The sequence below is a fragment of the Pipistrellus kuhlii genome, unplaced genomic scaffold (assembly GCF_014108245.1).
Source record: "Pipistrellus kuhlii isolate mPipKuh1 unplaced genomic scaffold, mPipKuh1.p scaffold_m20_p_1, whole genome shotgun sequence".
NCBI classification, from domain to species: Eukaryota; Metazoa; Chordata; class Mammalia; order Chiroptera; family Vespertilionidae; genus Pipistrellus; species Pipistrellus kuhlii.
Window position 1 is genome coordinate 104,717,721 of NW_023425404.1, and position 19,522 is coordinate 104,737,242.

The following is a 19,522-nucleotide window of genomic DNA, read 5'->3' on the forward strand; positions in this document are numbered from 1 at the left end:
ATTTTTAAAATTTCTTAGGCTAAAAATAATTCATTAGAAGTAACTCACCCAACACAATATTTTACTTATCTGAAAGTATGAACAGATAGTGAAATCTTTCATGAAAATATAAAAATTAGAGTTTTTAACCTTAAACCCTTCTTTAAACAAATAGTTTCTATTTCTTAATATTCTCAAATGCATTTTCAGTTACACAAAAACTCAACACATTCTGAAGCTCTGCTCGCTTTACCTTGCTGATCTCATCTACAACTCTTCCCCTTGCTCATTCTACTGCAATCATCTTGCTGTTCCTTAACTCCCATCCCCCTTCACACACACACACACACACACACACACACACACTCCCACCTCAGGGCCTTCCACAGGCTACTTCCTTGTCTGTAGACACCTGCATAGTTTGCTCCTGTTACTTCTTTGAGCCTTTACTCAAGTTCTTTGCAGACCATCCTTTTAAAACTGCAAACCTTCTTTCCCTCCCTTATGCTCCTTGCCCAATGCTTTATTTTTCTCTATAGCATTTAGCTCCTTCTAATATGTTATAGAACTTATTTACTGTATTTATCGACTGTCTCTCCCACAAAAAGTAAGCACTATCAGGGCACAACTATTGTGCTGTTTTATTCAATGCTATCCCCTTAGTACTTACAACAGTGTCTGGCACATACTGAGCACCTCAATAAATATTTGTTGAATGACTGAATGAACTCTGCAAAGCTAAAGAGATATAAGATTAAAAGAGAAAAGGGTGGGAGGCTGCTTAATGAATATCATTTTATAACATTTTGATTTTTAATTATGTGACTGTATTACCAATGTAGTTTTTAATTAATTAATTAATTAATTAGTTAATTAAGAAAACCATGTACAGATATAAACTTTTAAAAATCTTTATTGTAGTAATTTTTTGCTACCTGAGATTAATAAAATAACTATATGTCGGAAGTGCCTGGCTAGCTCAGTCGGTAGAACATGAGACTCTTAGTAAAATAGCTACATGCCTGTCTTCCATTTGGGATCTTGTACTGAAAATCTTTGATTGGGGGGATATAGAGGAGAGTATAAAACAAAATATGTTTTATCTTCTAGCAAATACATTGGAGAAACAGAAATGAATCAATTGTGGTCCCTGCCTTCAAGAAATTCAATGTCCAGTGGTAAATCAACAAAATCCTAACATAATCCGGGACCCAGTGGCTGCTTCAGGCCCTCACTCTTAAGGTAAAGCAAGGCTATGCCATAAAGAATCCTTAGCACAGTTTGAATAGCAGATATTTGATCACAAAAATATGGACATATTAAGTCCAACTACTTAGAAATTAAGAAATAGTGATAAATAACTTTTAAATCTAAGAAGAAATAAACTAAAATTTCATATCTAAAAAGCACTAAATATGAAAACAACTAATCCTAATAACTATGGAAAAAAGCCAAAACTAAACTAGAGAAAAATATAGAGTTTGAAATGCTGTTATTATTAAAGACTAAATAATAAGCTGGTTTTCAAAATGTCACTTTCTTGTTTTTCAAAGATGATCATTTTTTCCCCCAGTAGAGGGCATTAGAAGACAGCCGATCAATGATTCTCTCTCATCATTGATGTTTCTATCTCTCTCTCCCTCTCCCTTCCTTTCTGAAATCAACAAAAATTAAAAATGATCATTTTACAAATATATTTTCACACATATTTAACTAGTAGGTTTAGGTTTTACTCACAGCTGCTTTTGCCCTGGATCCAGTAATGGGTTTAGAGCTTGTAACAACTTATTCAAATTAAACATCCCAATATTGGCCTGATTTCCTATTTTATATCTTCTTTCATCATCAGATGTGTTTGGCACAAAATCTGTTTAAAACAAAAATACTATCTTTATATAGTAAGGATAATTACAATAAATTGCTGTTGTCTTCATTTTTAATTTATATTTAAACTTAATAAATTTCTATTTATTAGGTAAAACTTTTTCTGACATTAACCATTTAACTCAAAAGTAATGTAAATATTTCATGTCCATACACATGAAAATATTTTATAATATGAATATTTGCCTAATAGATGAATATATTTCTAATCTACAAGAATTTCCAGGTCATCAAATATTGACTTCAAATTCTAATTCAAATAGTATGTTGTCCACAAAGCCCGCTCTCATCCTTCCAGTGGCAAGTATTATATTAGTGTTACGTCCATTTTATAGGTTAATAAGTGAGAGATTAAGTAACTTGTCCAAGGGCACAGAGCCATTAAGGGTCAGATGCCCGAAACAAACTCACATCTGTCTGACGACATATTCCCTACTGTCCTTCAGGTCATCTTCACTAACATGTAATTCTTTAAGGGCAGAAGTTACAAGGAACTCATTTTTGTGTCCCTATAGCACTTAGAAGATTGAGTACAACACAAAACTACCATTCTACAAGTGATCCCAATTCTTTTACTACTATTGTATTAGCTATAACAGTTTATCTAAAACAAGCTTGTGATTAAGGTATTTATAGACACATATAAATCATACATACCGGGGTTATAGGCTTCCATAAAACCAAATGGACCATAGTCAATTGTAATGGATAACAAACTGAAGTTATCAGTATTACAAACACCTAAAACAACAAAAATTTCCAAAAACATGATATAATAACAAAAGCATTTTTTAACTGTATAAAATTTTCCAGAATTGAAAAGGTCATGGAAATGCATTAGTTTTACAAAGAAGCAAAATTTAATTATCAATTGAAAAGTTTAATTTAAAGAGACAAATAGTTTTATATTAAAACTATATTTTAAAAATAAATTTAGCCTTTTGTTTTATACTCCTCTCCTCCCAAAGATTTCTAATAATTTAGTCCCAAGAAATAAAACTTCCTCTTATTTACTCTCAATTTCTAGCAGTTGCTTAAAATATATGTTATCTGGAATGGAACTGAGACTAGTAAAGGAATAAAATCAATTTTTAAAGGCTGTGAGAAAGGGGAAAGATGAAAATATAGATATCTACCCCCAGTAACAGTACTGAGTTGAGACCATGAGCAGTGTCGGAGGTAGGGCGAGAAAGACCGCTTAGGGCTCATGAATGGGGGCTGAGTGTGGGATAGGAGGAAGCCATGGACACACCAGCCTAATATAGGTTCTTGGGCATGGTGACACAGTGTCAATAGAGAGGGTTTCAACCTTTTTCAGAGGAAGATGGTTCTATTTATCAAAATGTTAAATGTACCGACACTTTAACCCAGCAATTCCACTTTTAGGGGTTTATCTTAAAAAACTATTTTCGAGCCTGGACTCAGAGGCTCAGTGGTTGAACGCCAAACCAGGAGGCCACAATTAAATTCCCGATCAGGGCACATGACTCAGTTGTGGGCTAATCCCAGTGAGGGGAATGCAGGAGGCAGCCAATTATTCCCTCTCGTCATTGATGTTTTTATCCCTTTCTCCCTCTTCCTTCATCAACAAAACATTACATTAAAAATTTTTTTAAAAACTCATCTTTGTATTCTCAAACTTCCTCTTATTTACTCTCAACTTCTAGCAGTTGCATGGTGGTCACTACAACACAGGTCATAATAGCAAAAACTCTGAAACACCTACCCTGTTTCCCATCTAGTCCTAAGAAAGATAAAGAGATCATATGAAAATTAAAGCCTATTTCAAGAAGTTTTGCAAGCCAACTTAAAGAAGTTGTACAATGTGGAGTCCTCCTTTGGTATTTATCTAGAGACCTTAGTATTGATATATACAGAACTTGCATTTCAGTTATTCATAGTTCAGGCAGATATTCCCTGCGATACTACCCTGCTGCTTTTGTAGGAGACATATGAATATCATCAACATAGTCTAGAAAACTTGATATGAAATGGTTAATAATGATTATCATAGAGAATGGAACTCAAAATTACCTATATTTTAAATTCTTTACCCTAAGCAGGTAATCCTATATAATAAAAGCCTAACATACTAAGTGTCTGGTTGTCTAGTCTTCCATTCAACCAATCAAAGCATAATATGCTAATGATATGCTAAGGTCACACAACTGCTCACTATGACGTGCAATGATCACCAGGGGGCAGAGGCTCCGACTGGTAGGTTAGCTTGCTGCTGGGGCCTGGCCAATTGGGACTGAATGAGACAGGCCAGACAAACCCTAGAGCCTTCTTGTGGTCCTTCCCTGGCTCACCAACCTCCCGCATACCTCCCTGGCCATGATCGTGCACCGGTAGAGTCCCTTGGCCTGGCCTATGCCCTCTTTCAATCTGGGACTCCTTGAGGGATGTTAGATATCAGGTTTTGACCCAATCCTGCAGGTCAGGCCGAATTACACAAATTTATGCACCAGGCCTCTAGTACTTTTATAATTAAGATTTTAAAAAATACCTTTAAGGAAATCTAAATATGCCAGAAACTGATCATTGTCTCACTAATTAGAAAGATGTGGACAAGGAACTGGGAAGGCTGGTCAACCTTGAAGCTCTGAAAGGTCTGAGCCAACCACTCCCTATCTAATTGAGACAATGATAATTGAGGCAACTTCCCCACCAAATAATCATGTAAATCTTTACTGATAAGATAATCTGCCGGTTACTGGAATTGCCTGCCTAAGGGCAATAGGTATATCCAAAACCTGAATAAAAGGGATGGCAAGGCCGAAGCAAAGCTAGTCTTCCCACTAGAGTTGGGCTTCCCTCTGGCCTCCATTTCCCAAATTAATATTTTTCTAATCTCTTTTCATTGAACCTGAACCCTGAACCACTCGGGACGGGAAAGGGGTGCCTCAGAAGGATCATGTTATATACTACTTTTTATAATCAGGGCAAAACATGTAGCTGCCCATACAACAGCAAAATGCCTTTCACCTGTAAGAAAAGTATGGTCACTGGTGCATGCAGTGTCTCAGATTTCGAGAGGGATGTCCAACTGCCAGTTTAGGCCCGACATCCCCCGAGGGGTCCCAGATTGCAAGAGGGCACAGGCCCCCATGCATGAATTTCATGCACCAGGCATCTAGTAGGTTATAAATGTTAAGAAGCCCATTGGCAAGAATATTTTGAAATACATAAAAAAGAAGTCTTCTGCCTCTACAGATTAATTCTACTTTCTCATCAGAGAGTGAAACATTAATAGATAACTTACCATGAGCAAAACCAACAGACATCCACAGAGCAATAAGTTGTGCCATCTCAGATACCACAATGGAAAAAAATTCCTAAAAGAATTTTTCAGATTTTATAAAGGCTGTCCAACAGATGACTAAAGAAATAAAAATTACACTATGGAAGAACATAAAATTATTCAATTAGAAATAATATATAAAAGGCTCATACACAGCAGGATGACCTGGCTTTCTCCATGTCCAATAAAAAAAGGAAAAAATGCCCTGGCCAGTGTTGCTAAGTGGTTTGAGCCTGGCTCATACACTGGAGGGCCTCAGGTTCAATTCCCAGTCAAGTGCATGTACTTGGGTTGCAGGTTCGATCCCCAGCCAGGGTGCAGGAGGCAACCAGTGGATGTCTTTTACATTGATTCTCTCTCTCTCTCTCTCTCTCTCTCTCTCTCTCTCTCTCTCTCTGTCTCTGTCTCTGTCTCTGTCTCTGTCTCCTCACTATCTCTGTCCCTTTCCCTTCCTTTCTTCCTCACTCTCTCTAGAGAGCAACAGCAAAAACACCCTTAGGTGAAGATTAATAAAAAAAAAAAAGGAAAAAGCATCAGAATTCAGCACAAGGGCCCTAACAGGTTTGGCTTAGTGGATAGAGTGTCAGCCTGTGGAATCAAGGGTTCCAGGTTTGATTCCAGTCAAGGGCATGTACCTTGGTTGCGGGCACATATCTAGTAGGGATTGTGCAGTAGGCAGCTGATTGATGTTTCTCATCGATGTTTCTAACTCTCTATCCCTCTCCCTTCCTCTCTGTAAAAAATCAATAAAATATATTTTTTTTAAAAAGAATTCAGCACAAGGAGTTAAATGTAAATGAAGTAAATTATTAAACTTTAAAGTGAGTCACCAAGAAAAACAAGAGATTATCTTCTCTGTGCCTCTTAAAAGAATAAAAATATTTTCACAAAAATAGGAAATCAAATTTTCCTAAATATCTAATGGGTGAGAAAAGAATATATGTGATCAATTTATAAATGCTTCTCAAAAAATAATGTACACAGCCCTAGCCAGTTTGGCTCAGTGGCAGAGCGTTGGCCTGTGGACCAAAGAGTCCTAGGTTCAATTCTGGTCAAGGGCATGAACCTTGGTCGTCTCCTTGTGGAAGGATTAACAACAACAAAAATGTATACAGTTAGAATATAATAGCATCTATTTTTTTCTTCTAGATAACTTTCAAAGGAAACAACTTTCTTATCTATGCCTTATTTATGAAGTGGTTCATCTTATCTTCCTCTAATAAAATGTTCATGATTCTCTATATTTCCTTGCCTAACTGAATTTTTTTAAGTCCTAAAGTGTAACCACTAATGTTGGCAGGCCAATGAGAGAAAGCAAAAGTATTGCTCTTTCTCTTTAAAAACATACTACAGCCCAGACAGTGTTGCTCAGTGGTTGAGTATTGACCTATGAACCAAGAGGTCACAGTTTGATTCCTGGTCAGGGCACATGCCTAGGTTTTGTCCTCGATCCCCAATGGGGAAGTGCAAGAGGTAGCTGATCAACGATTCTCTCATCATTGATGCTTCTATTTCCCTTTTTCTCTTCCTTCTTCTCTGAAATCAATAAAAATATATTTTTTAAAAGAAAAAAGAAAAACTTACCACATATCTATTAGGTTCTCTGATATCTACTGAGGGGAAATGTTCCTGTATGATGAAATCTAATAATGTCCTGCAGATTAAAAGGAAATAGCATCAATGTTCCTCAAAATACAGTATTGAACATCCAATCACCTAAATCCACCCTTGCAATTCATTAGATTCCAGACTAAAACAGTAGGGGGCTAACTATTTATGGAGGTCAAATAGGTTTCACAAATGAGATTACAAAAATCTGGCCAATGTTTAAAGTTAAAATATTTAAGTTGAATGTGTATCATGTTTTTTTACTCCCATTCTTAACACACTTAGGACGGATCATGAGAATTCTCTGTTTTCTATTCTAAGGCTTGTGGCCAATCACGCGAATTCTTTAAAAAGATATTAGCTTGTAAGAACAGGTAATAAATAACTTCAAAATGCAATGAGTATTTCAATTAAAATCATGCCTTCAAGATTTATGTAAAACATTTTTTGTACTCATTCAACAGAAACTCACCTAGCCACTGGATAAAGCTAGCAATAAAACTACTAGTCCACAATGTGTTAAGTGACTCCTCTAATTAGTCGACTAATCATGTTACTGCCTTGCATAAGAGAAAATAAAAATAAAAAATTAGAGGTTGTAAATATGATTTGAGAATTACTAAAACCCAGTCAAAACAACAAGAGTGATTTAATAATTTAATCATTAAATAACTTTAATAAGTATCTTTGTGTCAAGAATTGTTTCAGGTACTTCGGGAACAAAAAAGTATATATAGTCATGTTAGCCATTGGAGACATTTTAAGGATGAAGTGGTCACCAATTTACATCAAATATCAGAGAGAGAAGTGAAAAATAACTGAAGTATGACTACCAGATGGGACAATTTCAGTGGTATAATGAATACAAATAGAAGTGATCCCAAAAAATAAACTGAAAGTTAGAAATAATACCCAATGAGAACAGACAACTCTCTCAATGAGCCGAGATGACTATGAACTCAGTGAACATGTGCTAAAGTAGGAAACTCAGAGAAGCTTCTGGACAAGATAGCAGAGTAGGTAAAATGTGGTACTCAGAACCTCTCACAACCACATCATTTCCATTGCCCTAGGAGCTGAATCGTTAAAGATATTGCTACGACAGTGTCTGCTATTTTGCTGCCTATGGCTTCTTCTAATATTTTTATGGTTTCTCATCTTATATTTACCGTATTTTTCGGACCATAAGACGCACTTTTTTCCCCCCAGAAGTGGGGGGAAAAAGTCCCTGCGTCTTATGGTCCAAATATAGCCTACACATATACTTTTAAAAAAAAGTTTTTTTTTCTTGCCTGGCTCTGTGTGGTCTCTGTGTGCTTGCCCGGCTCTAAAATGGTTCTAAATGCTGTTTACTTTACAGGGTTGATTACATGTGTTTATGACTGTGATGTTGGATTTTAATGCACATAAAATATTTTAGGACACTATTTGTTTCAGAATCTTTTTTTCTTCATTTCCCTTCTCTAAAAACTGGTGCATCTTATGGTCCGGAGCGTCTTATGGTCCGAAAAATACGGTAAGTCCTTTATCCATTTTGAGTTTATTTTTGTGTATGGTGAAGTTGGTGATCTAGTTTCATTTTTTGCATGTATCTGTCCAGTTTTCTCAACACCATTTTTTTTAAGAGACTGTCTTAACTCCATTGTATCCTCTTACCTCCTTTGTCAAATATTGAGTATAACGGCTTGTGTTGATTTCTGGGTTCTTTGTTTTGTTCCACTGGTCTATATGTCTGTTCTTGTGCCAGTACCAGGCAGGTTTTTTTTAAGGTCCCATTATGAACTTACTCACACTCACTAACTCACTGTATCCTATATCTCTCCTTAAGTGGCAGTGGCAGCTCTCGTTAGTTCAGAGCTTGGCTTTTCCTGGGCCCTTCCAAGCCCATCACAGTAGCAGCCATCTGCAGATTGTTCTGTAGCCCATGCTGGATGGCACTGGGTAGGGCACAGATGGCATCTGATCTTGGCTTACAACTTCTAGGAAATCAAAGAGCCAGTACACCACCTGAACAGCTTCAGACCACACCAGAGCACCACCCAACCATCTAAATGAGCGATACACTGAAGTAGTAGACTCTGGACACCAGAGCACTACTGAAGTGAGTTCTGCACCATGAGGTCAGTCCCTGAACAGCAGATCCTCCATTATAGTATCAGCCAGTCCTCACAGCCAATCAGCCTTCCATTGACATACCAACAGCAATCGAGGCTCAACTACAGCAGAAGGATGCACACAGACCACACAAAGGAGTGCAGCTCCAGCACCTAGCTAAAATGACTGGGAAGGCTGTGGCCCAGGGCCCTACAAAACACATACTACATATGGCCATTCTACCAAGACAGGAAGATGTAGTAGCTCTACCTGATACACAGGAACAAACACAGAGAGGCAGCCAAAATGAGGAGACAAAGAAACATGTCCCAAATGACAGAACAGAACAAAACTTCAGAAAAAGAACTAAATAAAATGAAGATAAGCAATCTACCAAATGCAGAATTCAAAGCACTGGTTATAAGGTTGCTCAAAGAACTTAGGGGGAAAGTAGGTGAAGTTAGTGAGAACTTCAACGAAAAGATAGAAAACATTCCAAAGAACCGGCCAGAAATGAAGAATATAGTAACTAAAATGAAGAATACATTACAGAAAATCAACAGTAGAGGATCAAAGCAGAGGATCAAATCCATAATTTAGAAGATAAGGTAGCAGAAAACAATCAGAACAACAAAAAGAAAAAAATATTTTAATGAGGTTAGTTTAAGGAGCTTCTCGCCATCAAGCGTAACAACATTTAGATCATGAGGTTGCCAGAAGAAGAGAAGATAGAGCAAGAAATTGAAAACCTATTTGAAAAAATGATGGAAAACTTCCCTAACTTGGTGAAGGAAACACACATGCAAGTCCAGGAAGTGCAGAAAGTCCCAAACAAGACGAATCCAAAGAGGCCCATAGCAAGACACATCAGAATTAAAATGCAAAAGGTTAAAGACAAAGAGAATCATAAAATCAGCAGGATAAAAGTTACCTACAGGGAGCTCCCAAAAGACTGTCAGCTGATTTATCAACAGAAATTTTGCAGGCCAGAGGGATTGGCAAGAAATATTTGAAATGATGAAAAGCAAAGACCTACAACCAAGATTCTTCTTCCCACCAAAGGTATCATTTAGAGTAAAACAGATAAAGAACTTACCAGACAAGAGAAAGCTAAAGGAGTTCATCACCACCAAAACATTATTATAAGAAATATTAAGGGGTCTTCTTTAACATATGAGCCTAACCAGTGGTCAAAGACAATAGGGGGGTGGGTGCACAAGTAGGGAGAGGTGGGGGATTGGAATGGGGGGTTGAGGACAAATATGTGATACCTTAATCAATAAAGAAATTAAAAAAAGAAAAGAAAGAAATTCGGGGGGGGGGGGAGAATAAGAAGAAAATAAAGATTAGAAATGTGAATAATAAAATGGCAATAAATACATATCTAACAACAATTACTTTAAATGCAAATGGATTAAATGCTCCAATCAAAAGACATATGGTAGCTAAATGGATAACAAAAGAAGATTCTTACATATGCTATCTATAAGAGACTCACTCAGATCAAAGATACATAAAACTGAAAGTAAAGAGAAGGGAAAAGATAGTTCATAAAAATGGAAATGAATTAAAAAAAAAAAAAGCTTCACTAGCAAACTAGACTTTAAAACAAAGTCTATAAAAAGAGACAATGAAGGACCTAGCCATTCCACTTCTGGGTATTTATCTGAAAGCACCCAAAAACACTAAATTGAAAAGGCATATGCATCCATATGTTCACTGGAGCATTATTTACAACTAGAGTCCCTGTGCACTAATTCATGCATAGATGGGGTCCCTTGGCCTGGCCAGCAATCAGGGCTGTCTTGCCCAGTCTTGATTGGGGCTAGCCAGCCGGGGAAGAGACCATGGGAGGTTTGCCAGCCTCAGGAGGTTGGCTGTGGGAGTGCACTGACCACCAGGGGGCAGAAGCTTAATGCAGGAGTTGCCCCCCTCGTGGTCAGTGCACATCATAGTGACCAGGGACTGGTCAAGTGGTTGACCAGTCACTTAGGCTTTTATATATATGTAGATAGGCAAGAGATGGAAGCAACCTAAGGTGTCACCAATGGGTAAAGAAGTGGTGCATACATATAACAAAATATGACTCAGCCATAAAAAAGAATGAAATTTTGCTATATTCAACAACATGGATAGACCTAGAGTGAAATAAGTCAGACAAAGACAAATGCCATATGATTTCTTTTATATGTAAAATGTAAAAACCAAAATAAATGAAGAATCAGACCAGAATCAGACTCACAGATATGAAGAACATTTTGATGATTGCCAGATGGGAAGAGGGTTGGGAAAATGCATAAAAAAGGTAAAGTGATTATGAAGTACAAATTGGCCCTGGCAGGTGCCTGCACACCAAAGGATTGAGGATTCGATTCCTGGTCAAGGGCATGTACCTGAGTTGCTGATTTGCTTCCCTCCTCCATTTTGGGGCTGGGGGTAGGGGATAGTTTATGTGTCTCTCTAACATCCATGTGTCTCTCTCTCTTTCTTCTCTCCCCCCCTCCCTCCCTTCCACACTCTATGAAAAGCAATGGAAAAAATATCCTCAGATGAGGATAAAAAACAAACAGCACAAATTGGTAGTTACAGAATAATCATGGGGATATATAGGAACATGGTCAATAATCTATATATATCCCTAGCTGGTTTGGCTCAGTGGATAGAGTATTGGCCTGCAGACTGAAGGGTCCCAGGTTCAATTCCAGTCAAGGGCATGTGCCTGGGTAACGGGTTCCATCCCCAGTAGGGTTGTGCAGGAGGCAAACAATCAATGATTCTTTCTCATCATTGATGTTTCTATCTCTCTCTCTCTCCCATCCTCTCTGAAATCAATAAAAACATTTTTTTAAATCTATATATATAAAAGCCTTAGTGATGGAATAACCAAATGACCAGTCAAGCAGTTGCTATGATGTGCACTGACCAGCAGGGAACTTAGGCTCAACACAGGTGCTGCCCCCTAGTGTTCAGTGCACTCCCACAGTGAAACTCTCATGATTTGCCAACCTCCCACAGCCACTCCCCTCAGCTGGCTGCCCACCCCCATCAGCCCTGATCATCAGCCAGGCCGAGGGACCCATGAATTTATGCATGAATTTATGCACCAGGCCTCTAGTCTATCTATAATAATCTATAAAATAAAAGCATAATATGCTAATTAGACCAAACATCCTTCTGGATGACCTTTCCGATGAAGCCCAAGGCTGCAAGGAAAGCCCAGTTCCTGAGTGCCTGCCAGCAGCTGCAGGGAAACCTGGGTCCTGGGTGCCAGAGGGAAGCCAGTGTCGGCAGCTGGGGGAAGGAAGGCCTACTCTTGCATGAATTTCATGTATCGGCTTCTAGTCTATAATACTATTAGAAAAAAAAGCATAATATGCTAATTAGACCAGACAGCCAAATGACCTTCCAAATGACCTTCTGGACAAATCTGGGGCTGTGAGGGAAGCCAGTCCTGCATGTCAGAGGGAAGCTGGTGCTGGCAGCCAAGGGAAGGAAGGCCTACTCATGCATGAATTTCATGCATTGGGCCTCTAGTATTATAATAAATATGTATGATGTCAGATGGGTACTAGATTTATCAGGTTGACCCCTTAATAAGTTATATAAATGTCTAATCACTGGGTTATATACCTAAAACTAATATAACATTGTACATCAACTTTTCTTTACACTTTTCTTTTTATCCTCCCAGAAAACCCACATAATATTAGACATATTACAAGTATTAAAAATATTTATTAATGCCCTGGTTAGGTAGCTCAATTGGTTGGAGTTATATAGTTTGGTATATTATCCTATATACCAAAAGGTTACAGGTTCAATTCTCAGTCAGGGCACATACCTAGGTTTTGAATTTGATCCCCTGTCAAGCTGCGCTTAGAAGGCAACCAAGGGATATCTCTCTCTCTCTCCCTCTCTCTCTCCCCACACACACACCAGGGAAATAAAAACATATCCTCCAGTGATGATTAAATAAGTAAATATCTATAAGTAAATATACTTATTCCCTTTCCCCTCTCCTTTCCTCAAGGCACATATCTTCTAACCTCTAAGAGACCCCATGAGACTTGCAACCAGGAGAGCAATGGGCAGCGGCAGCTTATCCTGGGCTTACCCCCTGATCCTGTCTCCAACGGCCCCTTTTCTCTGATCTCCCAGTGAGCTAAGGCAGCCCAGCCTAGGCTCTCCTGCTGCTTCTTCTATGCCCTTCCTTCTTTCACTCTCCTAAGTATATTTTTGCTGCAATCAATAAATCCTTGCTTCTTTTCTCCCTACCCACGCCCCCCACCCTTGCCCACACACACAAATTAACTTCCCAACACATAAATAAGCATTTTTAATTGTCTTCTACCACTTAGAAAATGTCATTTTCCCAGGCCTGGAGCAGCGGCTGCCAGGCTGGGAGCAGCCAGACCCGGAGCAGCCGGGTCTGGTGCGGCCAGGCCCGGAGCAGCAGCTGCCAGGCTGGGAGTGGCTAGGCCCGGAGCAGCCAGGTCTGGTGCGGCCAGGCCCGGAGCAGCAGCTGCCAGGCTGGGAGCGGCCAGGCCCGGAGCAGCCGGGTCTGGTGCGAACAGGCCTGGAGCAGCAGCTGCCAGGCTGGGAGCGGCCAGGCCCGGAGCAGCGGCTGCCAGGCTGGGAGTGACCAGGCCCAGATTGGCGGGGCCTGGAGCAGCCGGGCCCAGAGCAGCCGGGTTGGGTGCGGCCAGGCCCGGAGCAGCAGCAGCCAAGTCCAGAGCAACTAGGTCGGGAGCGGCAGTGACAAGACCCGGAGCAGCTGGTTGTGGAACGAACCAGAGCAACAGAGGCCAGGCCCGGAGCAGCCAGGCCCGGAACAGCTCACTCCTCGCCTGCCCCTGCCCCACAGCTGCCTCTCAGACATGGCTGGTAACTTTTGTGGGAACTTGAGGGTCTGCTGAATCAAGTGATGAAGGCTTAGATCTGGATGTGTTGAGTTAGTATAGTGCTAGGGTGTTGCTCTGTGAGTGCCTTGGGTGGGGCCTGGATGAGGCTGATTGACCTATTTGGAAATGTCTTTTGTGTGAAGAGTATCATTGGGCATGTGGAGGTATTATTGATATGAGAAAATGCTAAGTAACTGATTTACTATCTGAAAAGGGATTTACTATCGGGGAAAGGGAGGGAGGAAGAGACTGAACATAAACTGTGCACCTATGGATGAGGACAATGGGAGAGGGGGCGGAGGGTGGGGTGAGAACCTGGTGGAGGGGGGAAGAAATGAGGAACCTTTGTAATAATATGAACAATAAAGATTGATTTTTTTAAAAATGTCATTTTCTAACCTTAGTAAATCCAGTTCACCATAATGAGTCAAAATTTCTAATGATCCGATTCTAAACCATGATTTTGCAACGCGAAGCACTACTGCACCTGCATAGGAAACATTTATTTCAGCAAAAACTATTTCAAACTGTGCAAACATAACCTAAATGCTTTTCTTAAAAAATAAAATTATTTTAATATAAAAGAATTGAATATCTGTATTGGAAAAACAACTAACTTACACCCTGGAAAGGATCAAGGGATTTTTTTCTTTATTTTTTAAGCCTGAATCAGAATGTTAGGAGCCACAAAACTTTCTGAAATACCAAGCTCTGACCTAGCTAAAGACTGCTCAGTTAAATCATTAGGCTCCAAACATCAAAATCCCACTGACTCCTCAATTGTTAGTGAATTATTGAGTTATGAGTGGCCCGGAGCAGGAAACTCATGCACTTTAAAAGGGAATTAGAGGGGCAGGGATGTGAACCTCACGTCCCAGCCCGTTGCCAGGGGCAGGGACACGAGCCTCAGGTCCCCGGGCCTGTTGCTGGGGTTGGAGACACGAGCCTCAGGTCCCCGGGCCAGCGCAGGGGGCGGGGACATGAGCTCACGTCCCGAGCCCATTGATGGGGTAAGGACTCGAGTCTCACATCCCGGGGCCCGTTGCCTAGGTCGGGGACATGAACCTCATGTTCCTTCCTGGCACAGGGGGTGGAGATGCAGCCTGCTGATCGGTTGTTATGTGATGGCATCCCGACAGATTTGCATATTATCTTATTGTAAGTATAGATTTCTAGGGCATAGTCCCAACAAGTGCTTTTCATTTGTGTAACTACTGAAAATTAACTTCAATAAATAAATGTTTGCATATGTTCTAACTATAAATACACTGAAGAAATAAAGTGAATCTATGCATTTTGTATTTGGGTTTGTTTGTAATCCCGTATTACCGCCTTCTGTTTTGATTATAGACATTAGTAATACAATTAATAAATAGAATTCATGTTTCTTGCTTTTAGGAAATGCTGTACTTACATGTGCTTAAATATCAAGATGAAGTCTATCCAAGGGGCTCCTGTTCTGTTGGTGCTGTTCTTCAATAGACTTCCTGCTACCTGGGCCTTTGTGCTGGTCTCCCCTGCTCTACCTACCTCACACCCTCTTCACCCCATACTGAAACCTTTCCTAATCTTATACTCAAGGTCAATTCCCAACCCTGGGTGAGTATCTCAGTTGGTTAGAACATCATCCTGACACACCAAGGTTGCGGTTTTGATCTCCAGTCAGGGTATGTACATGAATCAACCAATAGATGCATAAATATGTAGAACAACAAATCAATGTTTCTCTCTCTAAAAATCAATAAATTTAAAAATATATTTTAAAACATAATTCCCACTTCTTCCATAAAGCTAAAATGATCTCCCTATTATTGACTTCAGATCTTTTATTGTTCATCTGTTTCATGTATCTAAGTCTTTTCTCTATGGAGACTAAACTTCTTAAGACCAGGAGTACGATATATACTTACTATTCCTGGACCCCCTAAAAAAGTGGTTCTCAACCTTTCTAATACTACTTCATAACTGTGATTTTGCTATTGAATCATAATGTAAATATCTGTGTTTTCCAATAGTCTTAGGCTCCACAGCAGCGGTTCTCAAGCAACAAAAATAATTTTATGGTTGGGGGTCACCACAACATGAGAAACTGTATTAAAGGGTCGCAGCACTAAAAATGTTGAGAACAACTGCCCTAGAGTTTAGTCCAATGGTAGGCACAGAAAAAGGGCCAATTAGTAATTTCTGGATTGACTGAATTACATAGTCAAAATGTATTCACAATATTAATCCAGACATTTATTTTCATGTGGGTTTTTTTTTTTTTTTGAGCAATAAAAATGTAGTCATTTAGAAACCATAAGAACTCATTAAGCTATCCTAATGTCTATGTAATGAAAGGCATTGAATCACTGAATGTTAGCACTAAAAGACACAAAATGTGTGTAATCTAAAAGTCTTATTTTAAGTAAGAGAAACAGGGCCAGAATGTGACTTACTCCAAGTGACAAATCAATTCCCACAGAGCTGGTCACATATTCTGTCAGCCTGTCCAGCACTCTTCTCAATATACCACATTGGCTGCTGGGTAAATAGCATAAAAGCACAATATGTGTATATATGTGAACATTTAGATATGGAAATTCTAGTAATGGCCTAAAAAGAAGAAATAAGATTGTGGTTTGGAATTCAGATTAACAATATAAAAAAGTACAGCCACAGAAGTAAGTAGTATTGTTTCCATCATAGGAACAGTCTGTGGTTGGACTCCTATTTCCAAACACCATTAACAAAAAGATCTACATAGTTGTTACAGGCTTGTGTGCAATAATGTCCATTTTATCCAAATGAAATTAAAGGGGAGAGATGCCATAAAAACACATAAGCCTTGCCCAGTCAGTGTGGCTCAGTTGTTGAGTATTCACCCATGAACCAAGAGTTCACCAGTTCAATCCAGTAGGGGTACATGTCCATGTTGCAGGTTTGATCCCCAGTAGGGGACATGCAAGGGCAGCGTATAGATATTTCTGTTTCATAGATGTTTCTATCTCTATCACTCTCCCTTCCCCCCACCTCAAATCAATAAAAACATTTAACAATCTATACTAATAATAGATGAATATGCAAATTGTCCAGGATGCTATCACAGTAACAGTAACAACCAGCAGGCTGCCTGGGGTGACAAGGCCAACAGGAGCATTAGTGAAGGATTACCAAATGACTGAACAGCAGGCTGCGTGGGGCGACCAGGCTGGAAGGGGGAGCAGTTGGAGGCAACCAGGCCAGCAGAGGGGGGCAATTAGGGGCAAGCAAGCTGGCGGGGAAGGGGGGAAGTTAGGGGCAATCAGGCAAGGCAGGTAGGTGAGCAATTAGGAGCCAGCGATCCGAGATTGTGAGAGGGATGTCCGACTGCTGGTTTAGGCCTGATCTGGATTGGACCTAAACCTAAAGTCAGACACCCCCCGAAGGGTCCCCGGTTGGAGAAGGCACAGGCTGGGCTGAGGGGACCCTCCATGCACAAAATTCGTGCACTGGGCCATATATATATATATATATATATATATATATATATATATATATATATATATATATATATATATATATATATATATATATTCCTTAATTCATTTAAGCATGAATACTTCGGGAGGATTTTTTTTTTTAATGAAAAGCCTATCAAAACATATTATACACTAAGTATAAAGAACATAAAATGTTCTCTGGTGCCCTAGTCATTTTGGCTCAGTGAATAGAGCATCAGTTTGTGGACTGAAGGGTCCCAGGTTTGATTCTGGTCAAAGGCACATGCCCAGGTTGTAGGCTCAATCCCTAGTGAGGGGTGTGCAGGAGGCAGCCAATCAATGATTTTTCTCTCACCACTGGTATTTCTATCTTTCACTCCCTCTCCTTTTCTCTCTGAAATATATATATATATATATATACATATATATATATATATATATATATATATATATAGATATAGAGATATAGATATATAGATATAGATATAGATATAGATATAGATATAGATATAGATATAGATATATAGATATATAGATATATAGATATATAGATATATAGATATATTAATATATATATATTATTATTATTATTTTTTTTTTAATGTGCTCTGGTGAATCACTATGAACCTGGGTAAAAATGCTGCCCTGTGATGCAGTGACCCAATAAAGCATAGAAGGCTGTCAGCAGGGCTTGGTAGCTCTGCCTTTTAAGCTGTTAAATATGTTTATTATTGATTTTTAGGTCCCCTTTCTCTTCAAAGATTCAGAGTCAAATTCTTACTCTCTCCCTGTTTGCTGTTCTACAGCACACTTTCTCATCCTCTTTCTAATTTTTTTTTCTAACCTACTTAAGGTTGAGGAAAAATTTAACTGAACTTATTGGATGTAAACATGAAGTAAGAGTAGCCAGGCTCTCTGGGGAGGTTCGAGGGCTCTCCAAGGAGAAAAGCATATGAACTTTCATGTTCTAGCTTTGTAACATTTTGTCAACTGTCCATAAACATTTCTTGTTCACTTCCCAGATGTTTGCTGTTTGAAATGGATGAACTAGTGATGTAAGAATGTGGGAAAGGAAATTCTATTATAATATCATAATGCTGAAATATCTGGAAGAACTAGGGGTCATTCTTTAGGAAGATTTGAAAAGATGTCCAAAATCTATTTTAAGAACTTAGTCTTGCACCCCTATGTTCACTGCAGTGCAATTTACAATAGCCAAGACCTGGAAGCAGCCCAAGCATAATCAGTAGATGAGTGGATAAAAAAGCTGTGGTACATTTACATATGGAATATTACTCAGCTGTATAAAAGAGTGAAATCTTACACTTTGTGACACCATGGATGGACCTGGAGAGTATATAAGCAAGTGAAATAAACAAGTCGGAGAAAAACAAATATCATATGATTTCACTTATATGTGGAATCTAATGATCAAAATAAAATATCAAACAAAATAGAAACAGATTAGATAGTAAACAGACTGACAGCTATCAGAGGGAAGGGAGGTTGTGGGGCTAAAAAAGGTAAAAGGATTAAGGAAAAAAAAACCCTCATAGACGCAGACAACAAGGGGGAGAAGGGGTAGGGGAGGTAGAAAAGGGTAAAGGGAAGGTAAATAGTGATGGAAGGAGACTTGACTTGGGGTAATGAACACACAGTACAACATACAGATGATATATTATAGAACTGTACACCTAAAACCTATATAATTTTATTAATGTCACCAAAAAAAAGTAAATAAAAAATTTTAAAAAAAACTTAGACAAATTTTATACAAATAATCTAAAAACTGGTTTTACCTCGTTCTTTCACAATGTTTCCATTGTAGAACTGATCTCTCCATACTTCATCATCACTTACAACTAGACTGGAACATAAGATAATCAAATAATTAAAGTTATACTTTAACTACAAGCAAGCTATCAAGAAGCACCTAAAGCCCTAGCTGGTTTTTCTCAATGGTTAGAGCATCAGCCCATAGACTGAAGGGCAGCAGGTTCTATTGTGGACAAGGGCACATACCTCGGTTGCAAGTTCAATGGCTCCATACCCAGCCCTAATCAGGGTGCATGCGGGAGGCAACTAGTCAATGTGTCTCTCTCTCACATCTATGTTTCTCTCTCTCTGTCTCTCCCCCTCCCTTCCACTCTCTCTAAAAATAAATGGATACTAGCACAATAACAGGCAGATAAATCAATGGAACAGAACAGAGAACCCAGAAATTTACTCAAGCCACTATGCTCAATTAATATTTGACAAAGGAAACAAGAGCACACAATGGAGTCAAGACA

General features: G+C 39.0%; 1 protein-coding gene across 4 annotated transcripts in view; it reads right to left on the minus strand.

Annotated features, from left to right (window-relative positions):
- Positions 1 to 19,522, minus strand: part of LOC118730651 (protein adenylyltransferase SelO) — a 53,579-nt gene that overhangs the window by 22,512 nt on the left and 11,545 nt on the right. For 2 of the 4 annotated variants that reach the window (XM_036458727.2, XM_036458711.2), the window contains 6 exons: positions 19,031 to 19,098; positions 14,170 to 14,257; positions 6,752 to 6,821; positions 5,129 to 5,201; positions 2,521 to 2,604; positions 1,717 to 1,846 (listed from right to left, as the gene is read on the minus strand). In XM_036458727.2, the coding sequence (XP_036314620.1) occupies positions 1,717 to 1,846; positions 2,521 to 2,604; positions 5,129 to 5,201; positions 6,752 to 6,821; positions 14,170 to 14,257; positions 19,031 to 19,098 (513 nt within the window). The remainder of the gene's footprint in view (positions 1 to 1,716; positions 1,847 to 2,520; positions 2,605 to 5,128; positions 5,202 to 6,751; positions 6,822 to 14,169; positions 14,258 to 19,030; positions 19,099 to 19,522) is intronic. The other 2 variants (XM_045587757.1, XM_045587756.1) reach the window with 1 other exon arrangement.